General features: G+C 61.4%; 1 protein-coding gene across 7 annotated transcripts; it reads right to left on the minus strand.

Moving 5' to 3' along the window:
- Nucleotides 1-121: 121 nt before the first annotated feature.
- On the minus strand, nucleotides 122-10709 carry LOC104051575 (C-type lectin domain family 18 member A-like). 7 transcript variants are annotated; one of them, XM_064459167.1, is made up of 13 exons: nucleotides 10617-10701; nucleotides 10420-10527; nucleotides 9776-9868; nucleotides 9529-9635; nucleotides 9263-9392; nucleotides 9073-9169; nucleotides 8882-8973; nucleotides 4987-5065; nucleotides 2944-2994; nucleotides 2458-2606; nucleotides 2014-2127; nucleotides 1576-1742; nucleotides 122-1166 (listed from the first exon to the last, which is right to left on the minus strand). In XM_064459167.1, exons 2-13 carry the CDS (start codon nucleotides 10502-10504, stop codon nucleotides 1128-1130), a joined length of 1203 nt encoding a protein of 400 aa, XP_064315237.1. In that variant the 5' UTR covers nucleotides 10505-10527; nucleotides 10617-10701; the 3' UTR covers nucleotides 122-1127. The 7 variants fall into 7 exon arrangements, with proteins under 7 accessions (XP_064315237.1, XP_064315238.1, XP_064315239.1 ...); XM_064459168.1 differs by having other exon boundaries at nucleotides 2944-2991; nucleotides 10420-10709; XM_064459169.1 differs by lacking the exon at nucleotides 9776-9868 and having other exon boundaries at nucleotides 10420-10709.
- Between the last annotated feature and the right edge of the window lie 1002 nt (nucleotides 10710-11711).

Genomic DNA, 11711 nt, shown 5'->3' on the forward strand with positions numbered 1-11711 from the left:
CTGTGCTCCTCCCGCCTCTTGGCTGAGTTGCAGGGAAGGCAGCATCCTAGAAAGCCCCCAGAGCCTAGGGCTGTGTCAGGCAGCACACAAAATTGGGTACAAACATTACACGTGCACTTCAGATGGTTAAAAACTGCATTGGAGTTGAATAACCAGAGAAAAGAAATACAAATTATTTTTCTTTCCAACACAATACACTCTTTTACCAGAGCAAATTAGAAATACAGAACAAGTTCCTACCAGCGAGAGAAGGATGACCTAGAAATGAGGGACACTAAACCAGCAGCGCTGGGGAGCACAGCGGGGTGACCACAACTTCCTTGGGCGCAGGTGAGGAGCCTTGGCAAAGCTGCCTGTGGGAGTCCTGCTGACCACAATGTGATGCATGGCCAAGAATAACGCACAGTAAACCAGAAAGGAAAACCCATTTGTGAGCAGGGGTGACTAAGGTTTGCATCACCCTGCTTCTGGCCCTGGAGATGGCTTTGGAGCTGGGCTCAGCAGAATCCCTCCATCCCAAAATGCCACAAAAGCCTCTTGGAGCTGTCTCAGGGTGGTCCCTCCTTCCCACAGCATCATGATGGAAGGCTGAGCAGCTCCAAAAGCCTTCCTGGGCTGTACCCATGCCTGCTGAACCTTGCTGAACCAATTCCCGGGGGGTCTGAAGCATGGAGGCAGTGGGTGGGCTTGCAGGACAGGGGAGGTTGGGATGCAGCCTGTGCCGTAGGGGCTGGGAGTCCCAGGCTGCCTTCTCTGCACCCCATAGCACCCTACAGGTGGGGAGATGCTTGCACACAAGGCAGACAGGATTTGGGATGTTCCTCTGGGATATGGTCCTTTTTTTTTCCTCCTCCCCTCCCTCCCCAGCCACATCTGCTTATCCCTAGGTCTGAAAACAAGAGGAAAAAGAAAACAAGCACACTCAAACACAAAGACTTCTCTCGCCACGGCTGGCCAGCGTCTCGCAGGGGCAGGACGCGGGGCTGCCGGCGCTGGCGGCAGGGGATGGCCATGCCGAGAGCAGGTGCCTCGCATCGTGCGTGGCACTAGCTGGAAGCCTCAAAAGAAATACGAACACAAGACGGGAAGGGCTGGCCATGCCAGGAGGCTGTGGCATCCCAGTCTGTCTACTGGCTCCCCTCAGGGTCCGACATGTGGTTTTTCACCTGCAAGCAGAAACGCACAGGATGGCCATCCTCTGATGTTAGTTCCCAGAGCCTGGCTGGGTCAAACCCAGCGCCCTGCCTGGCACAGGGACCCCTGGGGTCCTGCGCTCAGCTGGGGGATGCGCATGCAGGAGCAGCAGCTTTGATAAAGGGTATTTCTAATCCAAGGGGGTTTTTGCAGCCTGTGCTGCTGCAGTAATGCACGCCCAGGGGTTTGCTGCAGAGTGCTTCGGGCTATCCCAGAGGTGAAGGCAGTTGTAGCCCTGGCACGCAGCCAGGACGGCTTGGGGGAGACTGATGGAGCATCTCCTCTGCTCCAGGCATCCCCACCAGGACCCACAAAGGCAGCAAGTGGGGATGAATTTTAGGAAAGCAGAGAGCCTGGTGCAGGATCTGGACCTCCTCTTACCGTCTCCTCCGTGTCTGTGCTCTCCTCAGTGCTGTCGATGTTGCGCAGGTCGCTGTGCCCATCAGCTCCCATCCCCTCCTTCCCCTGGGGCTCCCGTGACCCCTCTCCTGCTGGGGACAGTGACTCTGCTCCCACCTCTACCCTGTTCTTCTCGCTTTCCTTGGACCCTGCAAGAGACAGAAATTTGGGGTACCTGTGCAAACATCAGCCCTGTCCTCGCAGGGTCCCCTTGTGCCAAAGGGCCGGACTCTGCCCTGCCAGCATGGGGAAGGGGGAGGATGTGGGGAATTTACCCAGTGGGCTCAGGGTACCCAGCTCCCACCTGGGCATGCAGCAGGGGACCCCTTACGTCTGGCTCACGGCCCAGGTTCGCATGCACCCACAGGCTGCCTGGCACAGACACATGGGTGTCAGAGGGTCTATGGCCCATCCCCTCACCTGCGAGACGCTCTCTCCGCTGGTCCATGCGGTCCAGGCTCTCCAGCAGACTGTCCACCTGCGCCTTGATCTGGCTTAGCTCCCCCTTGATGGAGTGCAGCTCTTCGGCCCGCACTGCAGGGAGAGGAGACATTAGGATTCCACCCTTGCAGACTGCCTGCCCAGAGCTGGGGGAAACACGCTGTCCTGGACAGCCACCTCCAGAGCATCCTCCTCTATGGAGCATCCTCTCCAGGGCATCCTTTCCACCAGGCATCCTTGGGGAATGGGGATGCATCCAGGGGACAGCCACCAGCCCAGCGCAGTCCAGGCTGTGTCTGCTGGAGCTGGGGACTTGTAGCAACAGGGTGAGCACTGAGCAGGACCTTCAGGCACCGGCACTGCTCTAATGAGTCAAGATGCAAGGGCCGAGCCTCCTTTTCCTCCCAGCCCCATCGCACTTACACTTTGTCCGTCCTGCCGTGGAACTGGTGCTGCTCCTTGCCCCAGGCTGGGGGGTTGGGCTGCTTTTGCTTCCTGCTCCCACATGAGTTCGTCTGGCCTTGACAGGGATGCGGTTAATGAGGGGGGGGATCTTCTGGTACTCGTACACCCTGCAAGGGCACAAGAGCACGGTGGCATGAGCACAGCCCTGGAGGTGCAGCAGCAGCCCCTGCCAGCCAGGAGAGCACTTCTTGGGTTCCCTCCACAGTGAAGGACCCCCAACCTGGTCAGTGCCCAGCCCACACGCTGCCCCTACCCTGGGAGGCCCCCGTCCCTGGGAAGCTGGAACATACATGCCACTCAAAGAGGGCAACACCACTGAGCCTTTCCCAGAGGCCAAGGGACAGATGCCCAGGGACACCCCACTTTTCACCTTCAGCAGTGGTGAGACAGCATGTCAAACCCAGGTGTGCTCAGCCCACCCTGCTCCTGGGATGCTGCACTCACCGGTACGAGAAGTCATCCCTGTAGAGGTCATAGTCCAGGTCACAGTTACTGCTGCAGCAGGAGGAGAGAGGAGAACAAATCACTCACTCCGCGGGGCCACAGATGCCGTGGAGCAGCCACAACTAGGCATAGCAGGGCACCCACCCAGCATCCATCCCCAGGGAATGGGAGGCATCCCGGAGGGTACCACATAAGCTACCTGGGCTGCAGCACAGCTCAAGGAGGTGGCTGTGCCCTGGCAGGGACTTGTCCTGGAGCCAAGCAACGGTGTTGAGGGGGATGGAGAGAGCCCCGAGGGCAGCATCAGCAGCCTCTGCTCTCAGGAAGCTGCATTTAGAGCATCCTGATGTTAAATTTCATGGTCCCTGGCTCCATGCACATGCTGCTGGCTCGCTCGGCTCCAAATTAAGAAGCGATCTGTCAACAGATCGCCTCCAATGCGGGCAGCTGACATGCTGGTAATAAATCATGCGCTGTGGACCAGGAGCGGGGTGGGGGGGGGGAGGAGGAGGAAAGATGCTGAAGCTCATTTTGCTGCTTCAGCTCTTACAGAGTCAGGGACCGTAGGATTAAACCTAACCCGAGGGGAGACAAAGCTGTGCTCAGAGCATTGCTGGGAGCGGGGAGCCTTCCCCAGCCATGCTCCCAGGAATGGGGGACCAGAACAAGGTCTCCCAGGGCTCCCAGTTTTGCTGCAGATGAGCTTGTCACCATGGGAGCGATGCTGGAGCTCGGCGGGGGTGGGGGGGGGCTGAAGGGTTGCTGGTGGGGGCTAATGGGCAATCTGGGCTGGCCCAGCCCAGGAGGCAGCTTGCAGCCTGTCACAGGGCAAAGGCACGCCCAGCCCTGCTGCAACCCTGCCTTTGGGTGGGATTAGTCAAGAATAATCTGCACAGGGTGCAGCCCCCAGGCACCTTGTGAGGGTAGCTGGCACACCAGGGTGCCAGGACCCGCCGTTTCCTGTTCTTTGCACCTGGGGAAATTTTGGGAGCTTTCAGTCCAGCCTCTCTGCCTTCCAAGTTGCCATCACTGTGACAGGGACAGCAAGCCCTTCACGTCCTCACCTCCCTCCCATCACCCAGCGAGGAAGGTCACAACCTGCCTTGGGGAAGAGGGGAATGGGCAGCCAGAGAGGAGTCCCAAACGACACATGGGGCATAGGGAAGGTGCCAACTCTGATGGCTGCTGCTGCCTGCAGCCACTGCCGAGAGAACAGGGATGTGACAGGCCACATCCCGCCATGGGAGCACCAGTGGCTCTGCAGAAGACCTGGTCTTGGGGTCTGGCACCCAGCTGGGGCCACAGCAAAGGTTTTCCTGGCTCAGCTTTTTGCTCAGAGCATCCCCTGGGAAGAGCAAAAGCGGCAGCTGCCACGCTCCAGTGGCCCAAGGGGACTGGCGGTCCCTGCCCTGCCAGCGCTGCATCCCTCCGGCACCATGGCAACGGGCAAAGCAATTAGTTCAATCAGGGCGTTTGCAAAAAGCTCTCTAACAAGACAGACAGAGCCCAGCTCCGGTCCCCCCTCCTCACCACACACCTGCAGAGCCAGGGAGACAAAAGCACACAGGGATGGGGACCTGCTCTTCTGCCTCCATCACCGTCATCTACTGTCATCACCAGGACCATCACCACCCCTGCGTGCCTCTGCAGGGGTGTCTGTCCCCTGAGGAACAGCATTTAAAGGCCAGAACTGCAACCAACATCAACATCTATAAAAGGTGTGGAGGCCACAGGGCTCTGCTCTTCTCCTGGCACCTTTGGATGGGGAAGGGGGATCTCCACACCCCACTGGCAACACAACCAGGCAGGACTTGACAAGGACTCCAGCCGCCATCAGTGCAGCCAGGTGATGCTCTGAGACCCCCACTGAGATTGGGCAGGGACATCGCACGGACCCATGTCCGCCACTGCAGGCAGGCAGCTGGAATAGCCCGAGGACTGAGTGATGGAGAGCAGGGGGAGGAAGAGGGGCCAAGTGTGGGACAGTCCCCTGCCCAAACTGGCCCCCCTGGTGCAGCCCCTGTCCCACGCGCCAGCACTCACTGGTACAGGCTGCTGCCATGCTGCCGCTTCTGGCCCAGCCTGGCCCGGCTTGGCTTGGGTTCCCTGGCCATGTCCAAATCTGAGGGGAGAGAGAGGAGGAGAATGAGCGCTGGGAAGAAAAGGGGATGCCAACATGCTACCTCACATGGACACGTCTCCAGCACCAGCTTCCTGGGGTGTCCCAGCCACACTCCTCTCCTGGCTAGAGGCATCCCACTCCAGAGCATCCACAGGATGAGCCCAAGGCCAGCAGCTCTCTCTAGATTTAAGCTTTTGGAGATGGACAGGAGCAGTCCAGGGTTGTGCTGGGACATGGAACTGCTCTGCCAGCAGCATCCTCCCACAGGTGCCCCACACACATTGCCCCATCCCCACGAGCCCATCCAAAGCCAGGCAGGCTCCAATTGGGGCAGCAGAAAGCACCTCTGATGATGGAAGTAATTAACCCCCAGAGACACTTCCCACCACTGTGGTGGATCTGCCTTCACTACCCTTCCTGCCAGGCAGTGTGGCCATTTTTTGGAGAGACACAGGCCAGCAGGACACTGGCAAGTGCTGCCTACCACGGATGGGTGCTGGGGATGTCCTGCACCCAGCCGCTTCACGCTCCCAAAGGCTGCCGAGACACATGCAATGCCGAGATGTGGGGCAGAGATGCCTCCGGACACGCAACTTGGCGATGCCACATCACATCTTCCTGGTGATGCTCTTCACCCCTTCTTTAGGATTTCACAGCCAGTGTCCATATAGAAGCTGTCTTGAATCTATTTTCTCAATATATGTTTAAGAGCCACTGATGGAAAGCTTTACTAACATCTTCAAATATTTCATTTTGTAATTTTGGGGGGCTCCAAAACCTCTCTGGCTCCTGGGGTAGAAGCCAGTGGGTGAGATGTTGACCTATCCCTCTTGCATGCTCCCCCTTGGCCATGGTAATCATTACCAGCTGTCCCACGGGTGACATTGTGGATGCCACTGCACCAGGGAGCCCTGAGTTGAAGCTTCCCAAGTCCTCTGGGAACCCACCGACTCATCAGAGAGGACTAGACCTGCCCAGGAGCATGGACACTGACCATGGGTCCCCTCCAGCCCCACATCCACATCTCTGCAGAGGAGAGATCATCTGAGCAAGATCCGAGCAGAAGGGAACTGGCAACTTGCTTGCTTTCCAGGCTGTCACCTTGTGTGACGAAGTCTGCAGGCTGGCTCTGACCTCAGGGCAAGCTAGGGAAGGTGCTCCACTCATCCTGCATGTGGGTAACGCTGGTACCCATTTTCTGTGGGTGCAGCCAGCATCCCTGGGGAGGGCCAAGCTCACCGCTCAGGGCTGGAATGCACCATTGACATCCCTCCCTGCAGCCCATCACAGCCACCTGGCAGAGCCAATCGCTCCCCTCCACGCTGGTGGGCCAGAGACCTCAGTGCCCCAACCAGGGACCCCAGCCATGTCCAGGCATCCTGTCACAGGCCGCTTGCACGAGGGGACTATCCTGCTGGGACAGGGGGCCCAGGCCAGCAGAGCTCCATCAGCTGGGGCTGTCGGCCCTGCACCTGGGCTCCTTCCCTGTAATGGCAGTGGCGGCATTCCCGTACCGGGAGAACATCCCTGCCCTGGGGGTAATGGTATTGGACATCCCAGCACCAGGAGGACATCCCTGTCCTGGGGGGCTAGTGGTATGGGGGGCATCCCCGTGCCGGGAGGACATCCCAGCCCTTGGGAGGGACTGGTACGGGGGTGGGGGGCAGCTCGGTACCGGGAAGACATGCCTGTCCGGCGGGAGGGACTGGTCCAAAGGGAAAGGACGCAACCCGGCACCGGGAGGTGGCCCTGCCCGGGGTGGGAGGCCACGGGGCGGGGTGGGGGGACACACACGTACGTGGACCAGAAGGTTGGCTACAGGGGGGCACCCCTGCCCCAGGTAGTGCTGCCGGGGCGGGGCGAGCATCCCGGTGCCGGAGCATCTATCGGAGGGGGTGTGGGGTGGGAAGAAGGCCGATCCCGGGGGGGGGACCCGGGGGACATACAGAGATATCTGGGTCGATACTCACATCTCCAGCCCGCGTCCCCGCTGCCGAAAAGCGTCATCCCCGCGGCGGCCCCGGCAGCCCCGCAGACCCCGCAGCCCCGCCGCTCCGGCCCGACCGCGCCGCCACCGGGCCCTACCACCGCCGCCCGGGAAGGGGGGACCACGGGCGGCACCACCGCGGCACGGCGGGGGGGGCACGCCACGCCACACCCGTAGCCCCCCACCCCACCCCAGACACAGCCCTGCTTTATTGCAGCATCCCTGCCGGCAGCGCTGGGCCTTGGGCTCTCCCTTCTCCCTGGGCTGTACGGACGTGGCTGCTGTGCCGGACCATCCTCATCCTCACCCTCCTTGTGCTCCTTCCCCCATCTCCCAGTCCCCTCCAACCCATTGGACCCCGTCCCCCCGCCCGACGGCACCCCGGGTTGCACCCCGGCTTTGGCCAGCTCGCCCCAGGCTGTGAGCCCAGCCTTGCTGGCAGCACCACAGCTCATGCCGTCTCTTCACGGAGCCCAGGCCGTGGCACAACCAACCTGCCCATGACACCCTGGCTGGGGGACAGTTTAATTTCCACCCCAGCCCTGTGCTGGAGCAGGCTGTTGGGAAGAGAGGAGGGCAGCCGAGTGAGGTGGCTCCCCAGGTCTGCGGCGGGGAGGTCCCTGCAGGGTGCCAGCTTCGGGGCGGCAGTAATGTGTCCCCTCCAGAGGCACCCAACACCCACCAGCACGGGGGTGGGGGGGTGTACAGTTTTGCACCCAGCACGTGGGGTGCCATAGCAGGGGCCATCCTGGGGCTGGAAGAAGCAACTCTTGGCCAATGACACCCCTCCAAAACATCCCCAGGGTGCTGGAGCCACGAGCTCGGCCAGGAGCGAGGCTGGTCCTGGTGCCTCCAACCCCAGCACCTCCTCCAGGGACACCGCCCGGAGGTACCGCCCAGTGTGGGCAGGACACAGACCATGGTGGAGAGAGTCTGATGGGTCTGTGGGAGGAAAAGGAGACAAATCTCTCTTCCCAATGCAGAGAGGGTCTTTATTAATCACCCAGCAGATGGTGAAGGACTGGGTGATGGTGAGGAATGGGGTGATGGTGAAGGACCAGGTGATGGTGAGGAAACCATGGTGCCAGGCTGGGGCGTTCCCACCCAGGTCAGGACGATGGCTCGAAGCTGAACCCAGCCTTCACCCTGAGCTGTGCCAAAGTCTGCACCCCCCAGAAGCCCCACTTTGACCCCTCGTTGCATCGGAACCACAGCCTGGATGCAGCCCAGCTGCCAATTTAGGAGGAGGATGCTGTCGGACCCAGCTGTTGCAGGGGTATCTCCCTGCCCTGGGGGCCGTCGTGGTGTGATGGCAACGGGGGAAGGTGAGGGGCAGAGGAGGACACTGTTTTAGGGATGCTGATGTAGAATATGCACCCTTCTCACTAGGTCCCAGCGCCATGGGTCCCCTCAGCCACCCATCCCCTGCATGGGGGAGCTGTGGGGGGTCCTCCTGAGCCATGGGCTGGGCTTGGCACAACAGTGGGATCCTCCTGATCTGTGCTCCGGGCTTGGCACAGCACTGGGGTCCTCCTGAGCCATGGGCTGGGCTTGACATAGCACTGGGGGCCTCCTGAGCCACGGGCTCAGCACAGCAGCCAGCGCTTGGCCAGTGCCCGGGGCTGCTGGCTCAGGGGTCCCGCTGCCACAGGGAGATGTGCTCCTGGGCTGCGATGGGATGCAAAGAGTCAGTGTCCCCAGCACCATGGAGGACCCAGGGGTCTGGGCATGGCTGGCAGCAGGACACAGACCTGCTAGAGCCGGGAGCTGGCACTCCTGGGCTCAGCACCCCGAGGAAGGTGTGGGAGGGCTCCTGGCTGCTCACTTACCGAACTGGCAGATGTACCGGTTTCGGGTTTTGCAACGCTGGTCGTTCCAGTTGAAGGCAGCTGACGCTTGCATCTCCACGCAATTCCCAAACCTGTGCCCCGGCAGGAGGGTGGTGAAGCCAGCCAGCATGGTGGCACAGTGGTGATGCTGTGCAGAGGTTGGGTGTCACCTGGATCCAGCGGGCACTTACCCCTGGTTGTCCGGCTGCCCGAAAGCAAAGCTGGTGAAGGAGGACGGCTCACCCACGTCCCAGCGGAAGGAAGCCTTGGATGTCTTGTAGGTAAGACCTGGGGGAGTGGGAGGTGGGGTGGCACATCCGCCCGCACCCTGGGCACCCTGCGCCCTGCCCACCCTGCGCCCTGCCTGCCGCCATCACTCACCAATCCAGAAATTCCCAGTCTCAAAATCTGTGACTGTCACCCTGTTACTGGTCTCCAAGCGGCTGAGGTAGAAAGCCAGGATGTCCTGGACCTTCTGGTTTCCAATCTGGGCCAGCATCGCCCCTTTCTCCTGCAGGGAAGGGAGCAAGTCAGCCCCAAATACATGGGCTGGACCCGTGCCAGGCAGTGGAGATGCACAGGCGGAATATGAACACAGGTGGCATTTTTCAGCTGCAAAGGATGCCTGGAGCATCCCAGGGGCTCACCTGGCACTTTATTTTGGCTCCATAGTAGGTGTCAGCCTCAGGGGACACCATGAAGCAGTTGCCATCTATCTGCACGTCGCAGGTGTGGAAAGGGAACTGAATCTTTGCTGAGGACACAGGCATGTACGGGTGGGTCCCTGTGCTGGCAGAGCTGGGCCCACTGGAAGGCCCTTAGCCCCACTCCAGGGGTCCCTGCCTGCAGATCCTTGCTGCCACCCTGAAGCAGTGCAGGTGGGTGCAGACTCACTGCCACACTCGGCTCCACCATAGCCCACGTCGCAGAGGCAGGAGCACTCCTCCTTCCTGAACTTCCCGTGGAGGCACTGCCCACTGCACCTCACTGCAAGGCAAGATGCTGTGTTAGCCGGCGGGGGCTCAGCAGGTTGCGCTGCACACTGGGGCGCTGCACTGAGCTGACCACGCTTTCACTGGCCATGCACATGCATGCACTGAGCTGACCTGGTGCATGCATGTGCTGCACCACTGTGCATGCAGGCACCAAGCAGACCATGAATGCTGCATGGCCATGCCCATGCATGCATTCCACTGGACTTGCACCTACATGCACTGGACCTGCGCCTGCATAAATTGCACCAACCCTCCACACACATGCACTGCAGCAGCCATGTATATGCATGCAGTACATTGACCCTACATGTGCATGCAGTACATACTCCACGCACACACATGTACTGCACCTACCCTGTGCATGCCTATGTTGCACTGGCTGCACGCGCGCATGCACTGCACCTACACTGTGCACACATGCACTGCGTTGGCCGTGCACACACATGCACTGCACCAACCCTATGCATGCATGCACTGCAGTGGACATGCACATGCATCTCTAGAGGCGAGGGAAGGCAGGGGTTGTGCGGGTGCCCCTCTCACCTTGGCAGTACCTGCCCGTGTAGCCAGGGGGACAGAAGCACTGACAGCTGCTCATGTCGAGGTGCCCGCTGTTCCTGCAGCTCATGCGACAGGGGTTCCTGGGCACCTCTGGGCACAGCAGAGAGGTGGCATGGGCATCGACGGCTGCGGCGTGGCCAGGGCCCCCGCAGGGGCCGGGTGGGACTGTGGAGACTCACCGCAGAGCCCGCCTCTGTGGTCCCAGGACTTGAAGCAGCCGGAGAGGCCGGCGGTGCAGAGGGAGCACCAGGGCCCCTGCTGGTAGGGCGGGACAGGGGTCCCCGCCACCTCCCAGTTGCCCCTGTTGCCGCAAGCAGCTGGAAGCCACTGCCCCGCCCACACAGCGAAGCCACGCCCCTCTATGGAGCAAGGCCCCGCCCACGCACAAGCCACACCCACTTCCACATCACAGTCCGTTCACATTTCACAGCCCCGCCCACTTCCAAAACACAGGCCCGCCCGCAGTCCCAGTCCCCACCCACCGCCAGGGTAAAGCCCCGCCCGCCCCTCAACCCAACCACATAGGCCAGCCCACGCCCCCACCCGGACACACTCCTGTGGAGATCCCGCCCCATGGACACCCCACCCACACCTCCCAGCCCCGCCCACTCTTGCCAAAGCCCCGCCCTCTGCGCTCAGCCCTGCCCCTTCCTGCGCAGTGCCCGCCCCCGGCAGCCCCGTACCCTGGGGAGTAGGCGCAGGCGAAGGCCTCCCTGGAGCCGTGGCTGCCGGCGCAGAGGTGACGGCCGCAGCCCAGCCGTCCCGCCGTGGCCCACACCAGCTGCAACACAGCGTGTGTCACCACAGTCCCTGGGCTTTCAGACCCCCCTTGAACCCCTCCTCTATGTCCCTCCTGTGCTCCCCACACCCACCTGGGTGTAATGGTGGCAGGTGGCATTGCTGGTGCAGCGCCCTGTCCCATAATCGTAGCGTTGGCCTTCGGCAAACCAATGCTCCAGCACGGCCCCGAAGCCGCCGGCACCTGCTGGCAGCAGGGCCTCACTCCAGCCCAGCTGCGGGGCCGGCGGTGGAGCAGGGCCCTGCAGGCAGCTGGCCGCACGTGCCCCCGCCAGCCGCCCCAGCTCCTCGCTCCACTCCTGTGGGGGTGCGGCCGGTGCCATGAGCCACTGAGGGTCTCTGGGGACAGCCCCGATGGGGGATTGCTGGGGAATCACCCAGGGGATGTTTGGGACCACCAAGGGCGTCTGTTCAGGGGACGATTGTGGTGTGTCACAGAGTGAACACGAGGGATGCTGCAAGGGACCCCAGGGGAC

Source organism: Phalacrocorax carbo, chromosome 8 (assembly GCF_963921805.1).
Source record: "Phalacrocorax carbo chromosome 8, bPhaCar2.1, whole genome shotgun sequence".
Classification (NCBI taxonomy): Eukaryota; Metazoa; Chordata; class Aves; order Suliformes; family Phalacrocoracidae; genus Phalacrocorax; species Phalacrocorax carbo.